The following is a 23,238-nucleotide window of genomic DNA, read 5'->3' as shown; positions in this document are numbered from 1 at the left end:
TTCCATCAAACATTTTTTAAATGACAGAGTTGACATACCCTAATTTTAAAAAAAGATGCAATCAGATCATAGCTTAAAAGATCATATGGCCTGTCAAAACATCAAGATCAAAGACAAAAATGAATGATTTTTCTTATATTTCAAATGTATTGAACTTGCCTTATTTTCCTCTATGTGCAATTTCTATGACTGGACTTGTTCTCACTAACAGTATCCTGTTCCTCTGCATAGGAAAGAGCCTAGAGTAATTTGTTAGTTATCATTATTTCCTATAACTAGGGTTACATTCCACAGTATTGACATTAACACTCACTGTAATTCTGGAGAACAATATAGCATGCTGATGATCGTTAATGGACATCCTCTATGGTGAAACCTGAATTGATAATCAGTTAACACAGATTTGCAATAGACTTCCTCCTTCCTGTTTTTACACTCCTGACCAAGGAGCTGTCTTTTCCTGTTGACTTTTGTATTACTTGGTAAATGCAAAAATGAGAAATGGAAACACCCAATACATATAATTTTTAAATGTCTTTAGAATAACAAACTCAATTGTTAACATAAATTTTAATTTAAAAAGCTTAAACAATTAAGTAGATTAACAAAAACAGTTGTAGATTCTTCCCTAGTGCACATCAGAAATTTAAACAAAAATATCAAAGTAATGTGATTTTGTGTAATAGTTTATGAAATGAACTGTATGCCATACCAAAGTCCTTTCCAGGAGTATTAGTTACAATCAATTCACTGAAGGGCTGACTTCTCAGTAAAACAATAAAAGAACATTATTCACCATGGAAAACAAAACAGAAAATTCATTGAGCTTTACACATATGATTCTTGTACTTTATAATGCAAAAGACTACAATTCAAAATAACGATATAACAATAATTATGTACCCAACAATTCAGCAACAAAGTTTCATTAAGCAGAATCCACAGGAAATGTAAGGAGAAACAGACAGAAGCAAACCAATAATGGGGGATTTTAACACACTTCTCTAAATCCAAGAAAGATCAAATGGAAAAATCATAAGGCTATAAAAGATACAATCAATTTAACCAATAAGGTATATGTTGGGGGGGGAGATGTTTGATGCATGCATTTGTATGTATAACTCTAACTCCCAATAAGAGGATATACTTTCTTTTCAAGAACACATGAAACATTCATGAAAACTAACCATATATTAAACCACAAATAAAACCTCAATGAATTTCAAAGAATAGAAATAGTACCCACAAATTAATTATAATGCAATAAAACTAGAAATTGATAATAAAATTTTAAAAATGAAAAGGTCTCACCACACTTGGAAATTGGAAAAAAAAAAAAAAAACTATTAAAACAACTGTTGGGTCAAAAGGAAAACTCAAAATAAAATAGCATAACTTATTTAAAATAGCAATAAGGAAAACATCAGAATATGTAGGATTCCGCTAAAGCAGTTATCAGAGAAAATTTTATAGCATTAAATAATTGCATTAAAAAAATAATAAATGATTAAATACTCCCAAACAGAAAGCAAGGAAAAGAATAAAGTCAAACAAAAGTAACATAAGAAAGGAATCACTAAAGATAAAAGCAAAAAAGAGTAAGTTTTAAAAAAACAAAACAAAATTAGTGGAATTTAAAAATCTAAAACTGGGTTCTTTAACAAAAATAAACACAGACAAACCACTAGTTAATCAAGAAAAAAAAAATGAGTGAAAGCACAAATATGCAAAATTAGAATAACAAGGGGGATATAACCACAAAACAGAAGAAATAAAATCATAAGACCACATTGCACGACTCTATTCAAATAACTTTGATAACCCAGAAGAAGCAGAAAATTTTTTAAAAGAGTACAACTTACTGATTCCCTAGAAACAAAGTCTAAAACACCAATTATCACAGGAGAAACAGAGAAAGGAGTTAAAATGCCACCCCCACCAAAAAAAACACAAACAAAAAAAACAGACCCAGTAAATTTCAAGGATAATTCTAACAAACCTTTAAAGATTTGATAATATCAACGCTAATTATGTTATCGCAAACACAGAAAAAGAAGAAAAACTTCCCTTTTGTTTAATGAATTAAATATAACATTAGATTCTTAAACACAGAAGACTGCATCAAAAGAAAATTACAGACCAATCTCACTTATGACTTTCAATGCAAGAAATCTTTAAAAGCATACTACCAAACAGAAGCCAAAAGCACATTAAAAGACCACTACATCATGACCAAATGGGGATTATTCTATGACAAAGATATTTCATAAGAAGAAATCTATTAATAAATTCAATCATAAGGATAGAGCAAAAGAGAAAAATCATATGACCATCTCCATGGATGCAGAAAAGACATATGACAAAATTTAGCAGCTATTCATGTTAAAAACACTAATTAAAGTAGGTATGATGGACACTCCTTTAACATAACGAGATACAAATACATCATCTCAAAAGCCCAAGTCCTCTTTAATAGGAAAACACTAAAGGTTTTCTTGCTGAAGTCAAGAAAAACATAAAGAAGCCCACTGTCTCAACTACTATGTTGCAATTGCCTATGAAGTTAGACTAAAGTGTGCAATCTAAGGTTTAAGAAGTGAAAAGGAAGTAAAAGTATTTCTAAATGTAGATTATATGATTACATATAATATTCTGGGAAAACCCCAAAGAATCAATGGAAAAAAACTACTCGGAACAATAAGAGAATTGAATAAAATAACAGGTTAGCATATTAGTATATAAAAACCAACAGCTTTCAGTGTGTGTGTGTGTGTATGTGTGTGTGTCTCTGTGTATGTGTGTGTATATAAAACAGAAGACATAAGAGAAGACCCAATTAAAATAACAAAAATATAAAATATCTACACAAAAACTTAGGAATTTTAAAACTTACTTGCGGAAAACTTTAATCATGACATGTACTTGAATAGGAAAACTCAACATCATCATCAAGATACCTGTTCTCCCTAATTAATTTATAGATTTAATTTAATCCCAATAAAAATACTTTGAGGATTTTTCTAGAGCTAGACAGTTTTTATTATTAACTTCTCTTGGAAGAATAAACAAGGAACAGTCAACAGGAAATCCCTGAAAATGACAAGCCATGAGGTGGGAGAACAAATGAATGTCAACCATGCCAAGTGTTGAAAAAGGGATGGTATTGGGGAAAAAACATAATCAAAGCAAACTGGAGTCTACGGTCAACAATAATATTGTTAATATGCTTCCATTAAATGTAACAAAGGGAATATACCAAAGCTAAATGTGTATGAGAAGGGGATATAAGGGAGGGATATGGGATTCTTGGTAGTGATGTTGTTGTATGTCCTTACTATTATATTGTATTGTATGACATTTTATTTTTATTTTTATTATCTTTACTATTCTTCGCTAAAAAACACTTTTTTTCGTAGTAATCAACATGTTCAAGTGCTGACTGTGGTGATAAATGTATAACTATATGATGATACCCTGAGCAACTGATTGTACACTGTAGATAATTGTATAGTATGTGAATATATCTCTATAAAATTGTAGGAACAAATATAAATAGGGATAAAAGTGATGGAGAAAACATGAAGAGAGGGATGTACCTATTTACTGTTGATGAGGAGGCAGAAGGGTGTAGCCTTTCTGGAGGTCTGTGTGGTAGTTCCACAAGAAGCTAAGTATGCGGTTGCCACAAGGTCCTGCAACCTCATTATGGGGTATGTACTTGGAAGATCTGAGAGCAGAGACATGAATGGACATTTGCACACTGGTGTTTATGGAGGCAGTATTCATGATTTGCAATGGGTGGAAGTGGCCTAAGGGCACACAGACTGAGGAAAAGAATGGTAAACTCTGGTGTATGTATACAATGGAATATTGAGCAACTACCAGAAGGAGTGACACAGTGAGGTGAATGGATCCTGTAGACAGCATTTTGAGTGAAATACGGCATAGACAAAGGCAAACACTATAATGCCTCACCAATGTGGACTAACTACAATGTGTAAACTCAGAACTGAATCTAAGGGCACAGCCTTTCAGGGGAATGATTACTGTGATGGTCTCTAGATTGCAAGCTCTTAGAGCAGTCTATTCCTGAATTGTAATGGCTATCTCCAAACTCCTGAGATGCTTATCCCTTTGTGTATAACCTGATCGGTCTCTGAAACGTTAGATATCTGTGTGACAACTGAAACTCAGAGCTAGAGCTTGGCAGACAAAATGTCAGTATTAGTGTATACAGCAAAAAAAAAAAAAAAAGCCGAAAAGAGTCCAGACTTCAATTAAAGAATTAAAGACATGAATGAAGCAGATCTTGTTAAGACTGGGGCAAACTGGGCAAAAGGGTAAAGGTGAAACTGTGTTTTAAAACTTCAGCTTCCATGTGAGAGACCAAGGGAAGAAACGTTTATTTGGTGCAGGATCTATATTTCCTAAACAATATAACTTCCACAATCAGTTTGTTCAAACACCATAATTACCTGGAACTTTGAATAGGAAGTAAGATAGGGTAGGTTTGTATGGGTTAGAGTGCAATAGCGACACATCCCAAAGTAATTTGGGCAGAGAGTAAAAATATATATGCAGGGCCCCACTGAGGAACTGGGGGGAAATGCGTTAGTGTTGGATTTCCTCACCTGGATTGTTGCTGATGTTCTCACAAACATTGAGGACTGCCAGCTTGGTATGCCAAGCCCTCTATCTTGGGGCTTGCCCTTATGAAGCTTGTTATTGCAAAGGAGAGGTTAAACCTGCTTGTAATTGTGCCTAAGAGTCTCCCCTTGAGTACCTCTTTGTTGCTCAGATGTGGCCCTCTCTCTCTAGCTAACCCAACTCAGCAGGTGAACTCACTGCCCTCCCCACTATGTGGAACCTGACTCCCAAGGGTGTAAATCTCCCTGGCAATGCAGGATATGACTCCTGGGGATGAATCTGGACCTGGCTTTGTGGGACTGAGAACATCTTCTTGACCAAAAGGGGGATGTGAAATGAAAAGAAATAAAGCTTCAGTGGCTGAAAGATTTCAAATAGAGTCGAGAGGTCACTCTGGTGGACATTCGTACACACTATGTAGCTAACCCTTTTTAGGTTTTAATGTATTAGAATAGCTAGAAGTAAAAACCTGAAACTAGCAAACTACAACCCAGTAGCCTTGACTCCTGAAGACGATTGTATAACAATGTAGCTTACAAGAGGTGTCAGTGTGATTGTGAAAACCTTGTGGATCACACTCCCTTTAACCAGTATATGGATGGATGAATACAAAAATGGGGACAAAAAGTAAATGAAAAATACAGCGGGATGGGGGGGATGATTTGGGTGTTCTTTTTTCTTTTATTTTTCATTCTTATTCTGATTCTTTCTGGTGTAAGGAAAATGTTCAAAAATAGATTGGGGTGATGAATGCATAACTATATGATGGTACTATGAACAGCTGATTGTACACCATGGATGACTGTATGGTATGTGAATATATGTCAATAAAACTGAATTTAATTAAAAAAATTAAAATACTGACTTAGCAATTCCACTCCTAGGTATATACCCCAAAGAATTTTTAAAAAAAGATATTCAAACAAAAACTTGTACATGAATGTCAATAGCAACTTCATTCACAATAGCCAAAAAGCAGAAACAACCCAAATGTCCATCAACTGCTAAACAGATAAACAAAATGTGGTATATCCATGCCATGGAATATTACTCAGCAACAAAAAAGAAGTACTGATGCATGTTACAACATGATGAATATTGGAAATATACTAAGTGAAAGAAGCCAGACACAAAAAAACCACATATTGTATGACTCCATTCATATGAAAGGTCCAGCACAGAGAACAAAAGTATATTAGTGGTTACCTAAGACTGGGAATGGGGGGTGTGAGACGGGGAGGGTGGGGGAGGTGGGTTGGGGCAATGGAAAGTGACTCCTTATGGGTACAGAGTCTCTTTTTGAAGTGATTAAAATGTTCTAAAATTGATTGTGGTCATGATTGTACAACTCTCTGAATATACTAAAAACCACTAACTCATGCACTTTAAATGGGTGAACTGAGTTGTATATGGATTATATTTCAATAAAACAAGTATATACATTTTAAAAAGCAATCCCTAAAGTCAGAAGCAAATGGATAAAAAATAAATAAATAAATAAATAAATAAGCAAATGGAAATAAATGAACACACCCTTATTGCCCAGATTGTGATCTCTACCATTTCCTACCAAAAATAAACAAAGGATGATTAAATGTCTGGAACAGAAAATGTATAAGATGAGCCTAGAATGTGTTTCCATTATTATTGCATGACAACTAGGCCAAATTTTAGTGGCCAAAAACAAAACCACCACTTTATTATGCTCACAAATTATGTGGGTCAGAAATTTAGCAGGGCTCAGCTGGGCTAACTTGTCTATAGTCCAGGATGTCGAGAACTTAACTGAGAAAATTTAAAGGCTGGGAATAATTCAATGGCTGGAATCTCAAATTGTCTGCAGGCTCTTTCACTCATGTGTCTGGCACCCAGATAAGGATAATTCAAAGAGTACATATACTGACCAGAGCATCTACATATGGTCCCTCCTTATGGCCTGGCTTCCTCACAGCATAGTGTCCTCAAGTACTTGGACTTCTAACATGGTGACCCAGGGCTCCAAGCATGAGTGTTCCAGCAAATTACATGGAAGCTGCATTTCCTGATATGATACAGTCTTAGAAGTCACTTCTACCATACTCTGATAGTTGAAGCAGTTGTAAGCCTGACTAGATTCGAGAGGAGAATAATTAAACTCTATACCTTCATAGGAAACTGTCATGGACACATTGCAGAAAAGCATATGGGATGAAAGACAGTATTACAACCATCTTTGTAAACTACAACTCCCACAGTCTACTTTTGGACCACAATGGTTCACGTTTCCCCAGTACAAGCTACATCATCCCCTCCCCGAAAACCCTCAAAGTCACATCCTATTATGACATAAGCTCAAAGTCCAGTATGTTATCATCTAAATTAGGTCCAGGTGAAGATAAGTCTGCAAGGTACACTACCTTGAGTAAAGTCCTCTGGATCTGAAGACCTGTTAACTACAGAGAAAAGTTATCTGACACCCCCCCCCACCCCAAATACAATGATGTGAAAATAACAGAAAAACCACACTAAACTATGTCGTAAGAATAGAGAACCTAATAATAAACTCACATAAACATGGGAGCTTGGTATATGACAGACATATATAACAGAGGTGAGATTACAAATTAGTACAAAAGAATTGCTCAATAAATTGTTCCAGGAACAGTAACTATCTATACGGAAAAAATTAAATTAGATCCTACCATACACACACAAAAAAAATTAGAGGCTGCCCTAAGTAGAAAAAGCAAAACCTTACTTTTAAAAGAAAATATTTTTAAAAAAATTTTAAGACTATAGGGAAAGAAAGGATTCCTTAAGCTAGATGAAAAAGGCACATACTGTAAGGAAAACAATTGACAGATTTAATTACAGTAAAATTCATAATGCCTTTCTGACTAAAAACAACACACAAAAAAGGAAAATAAAAGATCCAGAATGTGAAAATTTACAATTCACAAATATTAAGGATTAATATTCAGACTATAGCTTCTTTTAAATTTGGATGTTAATAAGAAAAGGAAAAACCAACAGAAAAATTGAAAATGGTTACAAACTAACCATTAACAAAGAAAGAAACCAAGTGGTCAATAAATATATTAAATGTTTCACCCCTGTAGTAATCAGGCAAATCTAAACTAAAAGGGATTTGATCTAATAAAAATATATTGAGAATTTCTGGAGCAGTTCTGGTCAATTAAGATGGCAACATAAGACACTCCAGGGTGCTGCTCCCCCACAGAATCTTTGAACAACTACCAAAAACTGGCACAGTCATTTTCCTCAAAACTCCAGAAAAGCTGCAGTAACTGCACAAGTGCCAAATTAAGAAAACGCAGCTTTAAAAACAATAGAAGCCCAAGGCACCTTTGCTGGTCCCTACGCCATCCCTCCATGATGCAGTGTGGAGCCAGCCTGCACTGCCACTGTGGGTCTCTGACCCTGTTCAAGGGGAATAGGGTAACCCCCATGTGCATTCTGGGGTGCGTGCATGTCAGTGCCAAATCTATCAGGTGGCAGCCCAAAACACTGAACCAGGAAACCCATTTCTGGCTCACCCTCCCAGAACTTGCCCTGCAGGCAGAAGCTACTTGCAGACAGTTAAAGCAGTGTAAGAAACAATTAAGTAGAAGTATTGTGGGGCAAAGGATTAAGGGCTTTGAATCATACAATAGTGTACCCAGGAAGGAGAGAAAGTCTGTTTCACAGGGAATAGAGGAGGCATTCGGATTCCTGTAAACTGCAGAACTCCAAAGGCCACAGCTAGCACAAGGCAAGTCAGGATGTAGGATCAAGAAAAAAACGGACAGGACCCTGCACTTCACATTCACCTCAGGCTGATCTTCTTGATGAGAGGGCTAAACCCCGAAGGAGAGAATAAGCCAACACAGAACCAATTTGCAAACACTGCAAAAAAAAATTTTTTTTCTGCATTGGTTTCTTTGTTTTTGTTAGCTCCAGGCACTCAAGGAATATTCTGTCATATCACTAGCAAGATACAAACTTAAGGAACATAGCTCAGGGACTAAAACCCAGATTTAACACATTTGTGCCAGTTTGGAGCTGTTACATATCCCAGAAGAGACAATGTTCTTTGAATCCATTCTTATGGGGGCATACCTATTGTGGGTGGGACCTTTCGATTAGGTTGTTCCATGGAGATGTGACCCTGACCATTCAAGGTAGCTCTTGATCCTTTACTGGAGTCCCTTAAGAGAGTCACAGAAAGAGAGAGGGCTGAGAAAGAAAATGCCCCAGGAGAAGCAAGAAGGACCCAAAGAAACTGAGAGAGCTATTTTGAAACCAGGGCCCAGGAGAGAAGGATCAGCAGACATCACCATATGCCTTCCCATATGACAGAGGAACCCAGATGTCAGCAGCCTTTCCTCAGAGAAGGTATCCACCTCTTGATGCCTTAACTTGAACATTTTCATGGCCTTAGAACTGTAAATTTGTGACCTAATTAATTTATCCCCTTTGAAAAAACCAACCCATTTCGGTGTATTGCATTCCGGCAGCTTTAGCAAACCAAAGCAACATTAAAGTACTAAAATGTAGAGTGTGCAGAAAAAGATCAAAAGACAAAGAAACAGGAAATGATGGCCCATCCAAAGGAACAGTATAAAAATTCATAAACCATTAATGAAGGACACAAAAGTTTGGACATACCAAACAAAGACTTTTAAAAAATGACCTTCAATATGTTCAAGGAAAACACAGAAAAGAACTATAGGAAATCAGGAAAACAACGAATGAACAATATGAGAATTTCGATAAAGAAAGAGAAATTTTGAAAAAGAACCAAAGAGAAATTCTGGCTTTGAAGACCACAATAATTGAAATGAAAAATTCTCTACAGAGTTTCAATAGCAAATTGGAGAGAGCAGAAGAAAGAGTCAGTGATCTCAAGACAAGACAATTGAAATGATTCAGGTTGAGGAGCAGAAAGAAAAAAGAAAAAAAAAGCAAACAGAGCCTAAGAGAACTGTGGGACACAATCAAGCATATCAATATATATATTATAGGAGTTCACGAAGGAAAAGAGAGCTGAAAGCTTCAAGAAAAGCAATGTAGTCCCAATTAGATTAACTGCCAATTTCTCATCAGAAACCAAGAGGCAAGAAGGCAGTAGGATGAAATATTTTAAATGCTAAAAGAAAACAACTGCTGCCTAAACATTTTATATATGGTAAGACTGTTTTTCAAAAGGAAGAAGAAGTGTGATTGTGAAGACCTTGTGGATCACACCCCCTTTATCTAGTGTATGGATGAGTGGAGGAATGGAGATAAAAACTAAAGGACAAATGGGGTGGGATGGGGGGATGATTTGGGTGTTCTTTTTTCACTTTTATTTTTTACTCTTGTTCTGGTTCTTTCTGATGTAAGGAAAATGTTCAGAGATAGATTGTGGTGATGAACGCATAACTATGTTATCATACTGTGGACAGTGGATTGTATATCATGGATGATTGTATGGTGTGTGAATGTATTTCAATAAAACTGAATTTAATAAAAAAATAAATAAATAAAATAAACTGGTTTACAAATGTCAAAAAAAAAAAAAAAAAAAGGAAGAAGAGATTAAGACCTTCCCAAATAAAGAAGAGCTGAGGGAGTTCACCACCACAGACCTGCCCTACAAGCAGGGCTAAAGGAAATTCTACAGACTGAAAGAAGAGGATACTAGACAGTGGGTCGAAGCAGAATATAAAAATAAAGACTTCTAGTAAAGGTAACCAGATCAGAAATTATAAATGTCAGTACTACTGCACTGTGATTTCTGGTATGTGATACCACTATTTACCTCTTACAGTTTCTATAATGCAAATGCATAGAAAGTAATAATAAAACTATGGGTAAGAATATACAATGTATAAAGACGAAATTTGTAACAAGTACAACATAAAGTGGGGGAAGAGAGCGATATACAAATAAAGTATATTTTACTGAAGTCAAGTTGGACTCAAATCAGAAATGACTGTTATTAATTTAGGATATTAAATTTAAGCCTCATGATAACTACAAAGAAAAATATATGACAACATATTCAGAAAGAAACAAAAAGGGATTGCAAATGGTACAATGCAAAAAATCAAATATATATGAAAGTAGGCATTAATGAAAGAATTCAGGGACAAAAAAGGTGTAAGACTTACAAAGATCAAATAGCAAATGACAAAAGAAAATTGTGCACTATCAGTAATTACTTTAAAAGTAAATGGATTAGGGGATTTCTGGGGGAGATTGTGGAGAAGGGAGCTCTGAGGCTCAGTCCTCCCACCAAAACAACTTACTAAACACACAGGAACTGTCTGAAACAACTATTTTGAAACTCCAGAGGCCAGAAGAACATTGTACAGCATACAAGGAAGACGGGGCAGAAGAGGCAGATAAATTACAGTAAAAAAACTGTAAATTGCTCTTGGCATGGTGGCTCCTGGTGCCAATCCCCTACTCTTGAAGCAGGCCACTGCAGGGTCCAGTCTGTGACTAGCTGCTGGTGTCAAAAAGATACATAAAAATCCCCTTCTCCAAGAAGGTCCCAGTTCTGAGGACAGCTATTGTTTCAACCCCACCCTACAAAGGCAGCAGCATCCACTGCTTCAACCCTCACCAGATAGGGACAAAGGTAATGGACATTTAAAGACACAGCATGTCCACATGGCTGCAAGGGACAGTTAGTTGAAGGGTGGCACTTGCTGACCAGACGAGGAAGGAAATCTCAGATGCGGGGAGATGTCAGAGAAGATTTTGGAGCCCTTCCTGATCCCCTCCTCAGGGCACTTTGGAGCCGGTCTGCACCTCCTTCATGGATGTTCTTTGGATGGGAAAGACTGACTTGGGAAAGTTCTCTCTGGGGTGACCCTCCCCGCCCCCAGAATTTGCCTGCCAGGCAAAAGCAGCATGAGGTGGACAGTCTAGGACAAAGGCCTGCCAGCATCAAAAATCTAGGAGAAGTCTGTCTCCTGGAAAACAGAGGAGACAACTAAACTCCTGTAAACAGAGGAACTCTAAAACAACTAACAAGCAAAAGTCCAGGACAAAACAAAAGGCCCAGAAAGGGAGGGAGAACCCTGCACACTGCATTTGCCTTTCCGAAGACCTTCCTAACAGGAGGGCTGAAGCTCAGGAAAACTTTTGGCTAATCACCAGCTGGTTACAAAACCAAGAAACAGACATTCCAGGGAATATATCTCAGAGTTAACATTTTTAAATATTAACATGTACAATGTCCAACAAGAGTACAAGATAAACAAAGAAATGGGAAATGGAGGCCCATCCAAAGGAAGAGAAAACACCAATGAAGAAGATGAGAATGTGGACATACTAAAGTCTTTTAAAAAATTATCTTAAAAATGCTCAAGGACGGCGGGGCAAGATGGCAGACTGGTGAGCTGTAAGTTTTAGTTACTCCTCCAGGAAAGTAGGTAAAAAGCCAGGAACTGCGTGGACTGGACACCACAGAGCAATCTGTCTTTGGGCATACTTCATACAACACTCATGAAAACGTGGAACTGCTGAGATCAGCGAAATCTGTAAGTTTTTGCGGCCAGGGGACCCGCGCCCCTCCCTGCCAGGCTCAGTCCCAGGGGAGGAGGGGCTGTCAGCTCCGGGAAGGAGAAGGGAGAACTGCAGTGGCTGCTCTTATCGGAAACTCATTCTACTGATTCAAACTCCAACCATAGATAGACTGAGACCAGACACCAGAGACTCTGAGAGCAGCCAGCCCAGCAGAGAGGAGACAGGCATAGAAAAAAAACAACACGAAAAACTCCAAAATAAAAGTAGAGGATTTTTGGAGTTCTGGTGAACACAGAAAGGGGAAGGGCGGAGCTCAGGCCTTGAGGCGCATATGCAAATCCCGAAGAAAAGCTGATCTCTCTGCCCTGTGGACCTTTCCTTAATGGCCCTGGTTGCTTTGTCTATTAGCATTTCAATAACCCATTAGATCTCTGAGGAGGGCCGTTTTTTTTTTTTTTTTTTTTTCTTTTTTTTTTAAATCCTTTTTTCTTTTTCTAAAACAATTACTCTAAGAAGCCCAATACAGAAAGCTTCAAAGAATTGCAATTTGGGTACGTCAAGTCAAGAGCAGAACTAAGAGAGCTCTGAGACAAAAGGCAATAATCCAGTGGCTGAGAAAATTCACTAAACAACACAACTTCCCAAGAAAAGGGGGGTGTCCGCTCACAGCCACCATCCTGGTGGACAGGAAACACTCCTGCCCATAGCCAGCCCCATAGCCCAGAGCTGCCCCAGACAACCCAGTGTGACGGAAGTGCTTCAAATAACAGGCACACACCACAAAACTGGGAGTGGACATTAGCCTTCCCTGCAACCTCAGCTGAATGTCCCAGAGCTGGGAAGGTGGAGCAGTGTGAATTAACAAAGCCCCATTCAGCCATCATTTGAGCAGACTGGGAGCCTCCCTACACAGCCCAGCAGCCCAGAACTGCCCTGGGGGGATGGCACTCACCTGTGACATAGCACAGTCATCCCTCAACAGAGGAACCAGGGTGCACAGCCTGGAAGAGGGGCCCACTTGCAAGTCTCAGGAGCCATACGCCAATACCAAAGACTTGTGGGTCAGTGGCAGAGACAAACTGTGGCAGGACTGAACTGAAGGATTAGACTATTGCAGCAGCTTTAAAACTCTAGGATCATCAGGGAGATTTGATTGTTAGGGCCACCCCACCTCCCCGACTGCCCAGAAACACGCCCCACATACAGGGCAGGCAACACCAACTACACACGCAAGCTTGGTACACCAATTGGGCCCCACAAGACTCGCTCCCCCACTCACCAAAAAGGCTAAGCAGGGGAGAACTGGCTTGTGGAGAACAGGTGGCTCGTGGACGCCACCTGCTGGTTAGTTAGAGAAAGTGTACTCCACGAAGCTGTAGATCTGATAAATTAGAGATAAGGACTTCAATAGGTCTACAAACCCTAAAAGAACCCTATCAAGTTCAGCAAATGCCACGAGGCCAAAAACAACAGAAAATTATAAAGCATATGAAAAAAACAGACGATATGGATAACCCAAGCCCAAGCACCCAAATCAAAAGACCAGAAGAGACACAGCACCTAGAGCAGCTACTCAAAGAACTAAAGATGAACAATGAGACCATAGTATGGGATATGAAGGAAATCAAGAAGACCCTAGAAGAGCATAAAGAAGACATTGCAAGACTAAATAAAAAAATGGATGATCTTATGGAAATTAAAGAAACTGTTGACCAAATTAAAAAGATTCTGGACACTCATAGTACAAGAATAGAGGAAGTTGAACAATGAATCAGTGACCTGGAAGATGACAGAATGGAAATGAAAGCATAAAAGAAAGAATGGGGAAAAAAATTGAAAAAATCGAAATGGACCTCAGGGATATGATAGATAATATGAAACGTCCGAATATAAGACTCATTGGTGTCCCAGAAGGGGAAGAAAAGGGTAAAGGTCTAGGAAGAGTATTCAAAGAAATTGTTGGGGAAAACTTCCCAAATCTTCTAAACAACATAAATACACAAATCATAAATGCTCAGCGAACTCCAAATAGAATAAATCCAAAAAAACCCACTCCGAGACATATACTGATCACGCTGTCAAACACAGAAGAGAAGGAGCAAGTTTTGAAAGCAGTAAGAGAAAAGCAATTCACCACATACAAAGGAAACAGCATAAGACTAAGTAGTGACTACTCAGCAGCCACCATGGAGGCAAGAAGGCAGTGGCACGATATATTTAAAATTCTGAGTGAGAGGAATTTCCAGCCAAGAATACTTTATCCAGCAAAGCTCTCCTTCAAATTTGAGGGAGAGCTTAAATTTTTCACAGACAAAGAAATGCTGAGAGAATTTGCTAACAAGAGACCTGCCCTACTGGAGATACTTAAGGGAGCCCTACAGACAGAGAAACAAAGACAGGACAGAGAGACTTGGAGAAAGGTTCAGTACTAAAGAGGTTCGGTATGGGTACAATAAAGGATATTAATAGAGAGAGGGGAAAAATATGGCAAACATAAACCAAAGGATAAGATGGCCAATTCAAGAAATGCCTTCACGGTTTTAACGTTGAATGTAAATGGATTAAACTCCCCAATTAAAAGATATAGATTCGCAGAATGGATCAAAAAAAATGAACCATCAATATGTTGCATACAAGAGACTCATCTTAGACACAGGGACACAAAGAAACTGAAAGTGAAAGGATGGAAAAAAATATTTCATGCAAGCTACAGCCAAAAGAAAGCAGGTGTAGCAATATTAATCTCAGATAAAATAGACTTCAAATGCAGGGATGTTTTGAGAGACAAAGAAGGCCACTACATACTAATAAAAGGGGCAATTCAGCAAGAAGAAATAACAATCGTAAATGTCTATGCACCCAATCAAGGTGCCACAAAATACATGAGAGAAACACTGGCAAAACTAAAGGAAGCAATTGATGTTTCCACAATAATTGTGGGAGACTTCAACACATCACTCTCTGCTATAGATAGATCAACCAGACAGAAGACCAATAAGGAAATTGAAAACCTAAACAATCTGATAAATGAATTAGATTTAACAGACATCTACAGGACATTACATCCCAAATCACCAGGATACACATACTTTTCTACTGCTCACGGAACTTTCTCCAGAATAGATCATATGCTGGGACATAAAACAAGCCTCAATAAATTTAAAAAGATTGAAATTATTCAAAGCACATTCTCTGACCACAATGGAATACAATTAGAAGTCAATAACCATCAGAGACTTAGAAAATTCACAAATACCTGGAGGTTAAACAACACACTCCTAAACAATCAGTGGGTTAAAGAAGAAATAGCAAGAGAAATTGCTAAATATATAGAGACGAATGAAAATGAGAACACAACATACCAAAACCTATGGGATGCAGCAAAAGCAGTGCTGAGGGGGAAATTTATAGCACTAAACGCATATATTAAAAAGGAAGAAAGAGCCAAAATCAAAGAACTAATGGATCAACTGAAGAAGCTAGAAAATGAACAGCAAACCAATCCTAAACCAAGTACAAGAAAAGAAATAACAAGGATTAAAGCAGAAATAAATGACATAGAGAACAAAAAAACAATAGAGAGGATAAATATCACCAAAAGTTAGTTCTTTGAGAAGATCAACAAGATTGACAAGCCCCTAGCTGGACTGACAAAATCAAAAAGAGAGAAGACCCATATAAACAAAATAATGAATGAAAAAGGTGACATAACTGCAGATCCTGAAGAAATTAAAAAAATTATAAGAGGATATTATGAACAACTGTATGGCAACAAACTGGATAATGTAGAAGAAATGGACAATTTCCTGGAAACATATGAACAACCTAGACTGACCAGAGAAGAAATAGAAGACCTCAACCAACCCATCACAAGCAAAGAGATCCAATCAGTCATCAAAAATCTTCCCACAAATAAATGCCCAGGGCCAGATGGCTTCACAGGGGAATTCTACCAAACTTTCCAGAAAGAACTGACACCAATCTTACTCAAACTCTTTCAAAACATTGAAAAAAATGGAACACTACCTAACTCATTTTATGAAGCTAACATCAATCTAATACCAAAACCAGGCAAAGATGCTACAAAAAAGGAAAACTACCGGCCAATCTCCCTAATGAATATAGATGCAAAAATCCTCAACAAAATACTTGCAAATCGAATCCAAAGACACATTAAAAAAATCATACACCATGACCAAGTGGGGTTTATTCCAGGCATGCAAGGATGGTTCAACATAAGAAAATCAATCAATGTATTACAACACATTAACAAGTCAAAAGGGAAAAATCAATTGATCATCTCAATAGATGCTGAAAAAGCATTTGACAAAATCCAACATCCGTTTTTGATAAAAACACTTCAAAAGGTAGGAATTGAAGGAAACTTCCTCAACATGATAAAGAGCATATATGAAAAACCCACAGCCAGCATAGTACTCAATGGTGAGAGACTGAAAGCCTTCCCTCTAAGATCAGGAACAAGACAAGGATGCCCGCTGTCACCACTGTTATTCAACATTGTGCTGGAAGTGCTAGCCAGGGCAATCCGGCAAGACAAAGAAATAAAAGGCATCCAAATTGGAAAAGAAGAAGAAAAACTGTCATTGTTTGCAGATGATATGATCTTATATCTAGAAAACCCTGAGAAATCAACGATACACCTACTAGAGCTAATAAACAAATTTAGCAAAGTAGCGGGATACAAGGTTAATGCACATAAGTCTGTAATGTTTCTATATGCTAGAAATGAACAAACGGAAGAGACACTCAGGAAAAAGATACCATTTTCAATAGCAACTAAAAAAATCAAGTACCTAGGAATAAACTTAACCAAAGATGTAAAAGACCTATACAAAGAAAACTACATAACTCTACTAAAAGAAATAGAAGGGGACCTTAAAAGATGGAAAAATATTCCATGTTCATGGACAGGAAGGCTAAATGTCATTAAGATGTCAATTCTACCCAAACTCATCTACAGATTCAATGCAATCCCAATCAAAATTCCAACAACCTACTTTGCAGACTTGGAAAAGCTAGTTATTAAATTTATTTGGAAAGGGAAGATGCCTCGAATTGCTAAAGACACTCTAAAAAAGAAAAACGAAGTGGGAGGACTTACACTCCCTGACTTTGAAGCTTATTATAAAGCCACAGTTGCCAAAACAGCATGGTACTGGCACAAAGATAGACATATAGATCAATGGAATCGAATTGAGAATTCGGAGATAGACCCTCAGATCTATGGCCGACTGATCTTTGATAAGGCCCCCAAAGTCACTGAACTGAGTCATAATGGTCTTTTCAACAAATGGGGCTGGGAGAGTTGGATATCCATATCCAAAAGAATGAAAGAGGACCCCTACCTCACCCCCTACACAAAAATTAACTCAAAATGGACCAAAGATCTCAATATAAAAGAAAGTACCATAAAACTCCTAGAAGATAATGTAGGAAAACATCTTCAAGACCTTGTATTAGGAGGCCACTTCCTAGACTTTACACCCAAAGCACAAGCAACAAAAGAGAAAATAGATAAATGGGAACTCCTCAAGCTTAGAAGTTTCTGCACCTCAAAGGAATTTCTCAAAAAGGTAAAGAGGCAGCCAACTCAATGGGAAAAATTTTTGGAAACCATGTATCTGACAAAAGACTGATATCTTTCATATATAAAGAAATCCTACAACTCAATGACAATAGTACAGTCGGCCCAATTATAAAATGGGCAAAAGATATGAAAAGACAGTTCTCTGAAGAGGAAATACAAATGGCCAAGAAACACATGAAAAAATGTTCAGCTTCACTAGCTATTAGAGAGATGCAAATTAAGACCACAATGAGATACCATCTAACACCGGTTAGAATGGCTGCCATTAAACAAACAGGAAACTACAAATGCTGGAGGGGATGTGGAGAAATTGGGACTCTTATTCACTGTTGGTGGGACTGTATAATGGTTCAGCCACTCTGGAAGTCAGTCTGGCAGTTCCTTAGAAAACTAGATATAGAGTTACCATTCGATCCAGCGATTGCACTTCTCGGTATATACCCGGAAGATCGGAAAGCAGTGACACGAACAGATATCTGCACGCCAATGTTCATAGCAGCATTATTCACAATTGCCAAAAGATGGAAACAACCCAAATGTCCTTCAACAGATGAGTGGATAAATAAAATGTGGTATATACACACGATGGAATACTACGCAGCAGTAAGAAGGAACGATCTCGTGAAACATATGACAACATGGATGAACCTTGAAGACATAATGCTAAGCAAAATAAGCCAGGCACAAAAAGAGAAATATTATATGCTACCACTAATGTGAACTTTGAAAAATGTAAAACAAATGACTTATAATGTAGAATGTAGGGGAACCAGCAATAGAGAGCAATTAAGGAAGGGGGAACAATAATCCAAGAAGAACAGATAAGCTATTTAAGGTTCTGGGGATGCCCAGGAATGACTATGGTCTGTGAATTTCTGATGGATATAGTAGGAGCAAGTTCACAGAAATGTTGCTATATTAGGTAACTTTCTTGGGGTAAAGTAGGAACATGTTGGAAGTTAAGCAGTTATCTTAGGTGAGTTGTCTTTTTCTTACTCCCTTGTTATGGTCTCTTTGAACTGTTCTTTTATTGTATGTTTGTTTTCTTTTTAACTTTTTTTTCATACAGTTGATTTAAAAAAGAAGGGAAAGTTAAAAAAAAAAAAAAGATGTAGTGCCCCCTTGAGGAGCCTGTGGAGAATGCAGGGGTATTCGCCTACCCCACCTCCATGGTTGCTAACATGACCACAGACATAGGGGACTGGTGGTTTGATGGGTTCAGCCCTCTACCACAGGTTTTACCATTGTGAAGACGGTTGCTGCAAAGGAGAGGCTAGGCCTCCCTATGGTTGTGCCTAAGAGCCTCCTCCCGAATGCCTCTTTGTTGCTCAGATGTGGCCCTGTCTCTCTAGCCAAGCCAACTTGAAAGGTGAAATCACTGCCCTCCCCCCTACGTGGGATCAGACACCCAGGGGAGTGAATCTCCCTGGCAACGTGGAATATGACTCCCGGGGAGGAATGTAGACCCGGCATCGTGGGACGGAGAACATCTTCTTGACCAAAAGGGGGATGTGAAAGGAAATGAAATAAGCTTCAGTGGCAGAGAGAATCCAAAAGGAGCCGAGAGGTCACCCTGGTGGGCACTCTTACGCACACTTTAGACAACCCTTTTTAGGTTCTAAAGAATTGGGGTAGCTGGTGGTGGATACCTGAAACTATCAAACTACAACCCAGAACCCATGAATCTCGAAGACAGTTGTATAAAAATGTAGGTTATGAGGGGTGACAAGGGGATTGGGAAAGCCATAAGGACCACACTCCACTTTGTCTAGTTTATGGATGGATGAGTAGAAAAATAGGGGAAGGAAACAAACAGACAAAGGTACCCAGTGTTCTTTTTTACTTCAATTGCTCTTTTTCACTCTAATTATTATTCTTGTTATTCTTGTGTGTGTGCTAATGAAAGTGTCAGGGATTGATTTGGGTGATGAATGTACAACTATGTAATGGTACTGTGAACAATCGAAAGTACGATTTGTTTTGTATGACTGCGTGGTATATGAATATATCTCAATAAAATGAAGATTAAAAAAAAAAAAAAAAAAAAAAAAAAAGAAATAATGCTGAGCAAAATAAGCCAGGCACAAAAAGAGAGATATTGTATGTTACCACTAATGTGAATTCTGTGAAAAATGTACAATGTTTTACACTGTAGAATGTAGGGGACCTAGAGATACCAATTAGTGGAGGGGGAATGATAATCTAATAAGAACAGATTATGATTATGATTATGGTTTGTAAACTTTCTTGGATATAGTAAGATCATGTTGGAAGCAATAGAGTTATTTTAGGTTTTTTTTTTTCTCTTATTCCTTTGTTTTCTTAGGGGTTGTTAATTTTCTTGGGGTATGGAAGGAACATGTTGGAAGCAATGTAGTTATTTTAGATTATTTGTTTTTCTTACTCCTCTGTTTGGACATGGTTTATTAATTTTCTTGGGGTATGGTAGGAACATATTGGAAGCAAAGTAGTTATTTTAGGTTATTTGTTTTCCTTAATCCATTGCTTTGTTTGAAATGTTGTGGGGTTTTTTTGATTGTTGTTTGCCTGTTTGTTTTTAATTTTTTGATAAACAAAGTTAAAAAATTGAAAAAAAATCAGTAGAAAAATGGGAGTAGGGGCTAAATGACAAATGGGGTGGGATGGGGGGATGGTTTGGGTGTTCTCTTTTCACTTTTATTTTTTATTCTTGTTCTGATTCTTTCTGATGTAGGGAAAATGTTCGGAGGTAGATTGTGGTGATGAACGCATAACTATATGATCATACTGTGAACAGTTGATTGTATGCCATGGATGACTGTATGGTTTGTGAATATATTTCAATAAAACTGAATTTAAAAAAAAAAAAAAAAGTGAATCAGGGTAAGTTGAGACTGAAAAAGTCTATCACTGAGAAAAAAATAGTATTAACACAAGCCTATAGGTCAGCTAAAAGATGGTTAGGAAACAGCAACAAAAATTAACATTGCTTCTGAAACACTTATGGATAAATTGAAGCCTTGGATTTGCTACAGAATAATGCAGGATGAGGAAGAGTGGATAGGGGAAAAGTTCAAACAAGATTCGCCAGGGATTGCCTGAAGCTAAGGATAGGTTCCTGGTGAGTCATTACACTATTTGATTTTTTTACATGCTTAAATTTTCCATAATAAAAGGATTTTTAAAATGTAGTATTAGCACCTCACTCAGTGAAACCCAAGGAAAAACAGGGGGAAAGTACTGGCAGCTAAGCCCATGTTCAAGAGAAAAGACTGTTAGCATGGTGTGGAAAGGGTCTGCTTGTAAATGAGAGATAACAGCTATCTGTATAGGACAGGTACAAGTCATTGTAGTTTGCTAAAGAAAAGAGAGTAAGTTCAACAAAGTGAGCAGCTGACAGAACTACCTGGTAAAAGAAAACAGAATGATAACACAGTGAATATATATATATTGTTTGAGTGCCCCAAAAGACTCAATTTATTTCAAAATTTTCTTCTAATTTTAAACTAATTTCATCTTTTTCAAGGATGCTACCTTGCACATTTTCAGAAAATGAAGCATCTCCTTTACAATCTACTATTTTCAAAAATGGACTTCTCTGATAACTCAACCACATCTTGTAATATTTTAGTCTCACCAGGCAATGAGAAAGACAAAGCTTCCTTTTAATCTATGATGTCTACTTTCATTACCAAATGTATAGTTTTATGAAAAGAAGTACTCATGTTGGAAATTAAGGAAATGCACGAATTATGCATTATCATGTCATAGCAGGAACTTCATATGACAAAATTTTATCACGTGACTACCACATGCTTGGTGTTAGGGATAGCAATGAACAGACAGACAAGGTCCCTAACATTCTGGGCTTTGGAGGCATCTAAACAGCCCCCTCCCCATTCTGAAAATAAGGAAACCAAGGCCCAGAGAGGTTAAAGAGTGGCAGGACTATGCAAAACAAGAACTCAGGTCTCCTGACTTAAGGGCAAGGTGGATTCATGAAACAGTTTGAACTGGCTTCACTTTATACTACATCCACAGGTCCTCCAATCATACGTGCTCCATTTCCAGGAACTGCATCCTGAAGAAAATACCAACGATAAAGCTTAATCAGTTCTAAGCTCCCTGAGTAAATGAATCATAACTTCAATTTTGATTATCACCATGCTAAAAATAAAACCTTACATTTAAAAGCCATTTGTTCTTGAAGAGAGTGCCTAACCTAATGTAATGGCTCAATACACCGCTAGCTAATAGTCTATCAGAACCGCAGGTGTTCAGTCTGGCATGAAATATTACTTAGTACATCATTCTTAATGGGCTTGGGAGGGATCCTTTTTAAAATAGATGGAAAAATTAATGAAACGTTCGTAAATAAGCGAAAGCGTCCCTGCCTCCAGTGAAGCTTGCCGTAGCAGTCGGTCCCACTAGCGTGTTCCTGAGCATCATCAGCTCCTCCGCTCCAGCCCACGCTCCCTTCTCGTTCACTCCAGTTGCACGGGGGGATAATGGTGCTGATGTCTCGCGCTCAATTTCAATTCTCCCACGCCCGCGGCAGCCCAGGGTACGAGGTTTCATCTGCTCGCGCCCCGGCATCTAAGTCACGCCTACCGCGGGCAGTCAACATTGGTCGTTACCGCACCCGCCGCCAACCCGCCCACAGCCCCGACGCGGGACAGGAGCTGGCCAGGCCTGAGGCGGCTCTCGGGGTCCGAAGCACCGCGGCAGCCACACCCACCAGCTGCATGGTGACAGCTCCCACGGCCCAGGCGGACTGCGCGGCTGCCGCGCTGACAGGTGCAGGAGCTCGCCCGGCCACGACCCATTGAGCGCCCCCGCCAGCCCCCGCACGCACCACCTGTCGGAGCGCTCCGCGCGCGCCTTGCGGCGGACGCCCCGCCCCGCTCCGCTCCTGAGTAGCGGCCGCCCGGGATGGCCCGAAGGCCCGGGAGGATGAGAGCTTTACCGGAGGGTTGGCCCCACGCAGGCTGTGTCGGTGCTCTCGATCTCCTGCAAGATCCGCTCGTGCTCCGGGACGGTGCCCAGACCCTCACCGCTCTCCGCCATCTTGGCTAAGGAGCCAGCGACGCGCAGCGCCGCGCGGACGACGGGGGCGAGCGCGAGGTGGCGCGAGCGCGGGGTGAGGGCGGGCAAAAGGGCGGGGAGTGGGGCGTGGCGCGAGGAGAAGCGGGGTCGGGGCCGCGGAGGGAGGAGGCACCGGCGAGGCGCGGGGGCGCGCCACCGGGTCCGGGTCCCGGCGCCTTTCTGAGGCAGAGGTGCTGCCGGCGGCTGGAAGCGGAGAGTCGAAAAGGACGCTTCCCGGCATCGCCTTTTGGTCTACCGTGCGACTTACCAGTAGTTGTCGTCTAGTGACTGGCCTTTTGGTTTTGACGTATATTCTTGTATTCTGTGTGCTAGACTGCTGCATTGGGGATACCGCAGTAGTGAGGGAGGTGGACAATCAAATAATCAACCCCCAAATAATCTGTAATAAAAGCTATGAC

The 23,238-nt window shown here is 39.0% G+C and overlaps 1 protein-coding gene across 6 annotated transcripts in view; it reads right to left on the bottom strand.

Moving 5' to 3' along the window:
• Positions 1-22,844, bottom strand: part of EXOC6 (exocyst complex component 6) — a 228,740-nt gene extending 205,896 nt beyond the window's left edge. For all 6 annotated transcript variants that reach the window (XM_037804144.1, XM_037804148.1, XM_037804145.1 and 3 more), the window contains exon 1: positions 22,701-22,844. In XM_037804144.1, coding sequence (XP_037660072.1) covers positions 22,701-22,801 — 101 coding nt within the window. In that variant the 5' untranslated portion in view covers positions 22,802-22,844. The remainder of the gene's footprint in view (positions 1-22,700) is intronic.
• Between the last annotated feature and the right edge of the window lie 394 nt (positions 22,845-23,238).

Source organism: Choloepus didactylus, chromosome 15, assembly GCF_015220235.1.
Source record: "Choloepus didactylus isolate mChoDid1 chromosome 15, mChoDid1.pri, whole genome shotgun sequence".
NCBI classification, from domain to species: domain Eukaryota; kingdom Metazoa; phylum Chordata; class Mammalia; order Pilosa; family Megalonychidae; genus Choloepus; species Choloepus didactylus.
Note: the sequence above shows the minus strand (reverse complement) of the source record. Positions and strands in the feature narration are given on the sequence as shown.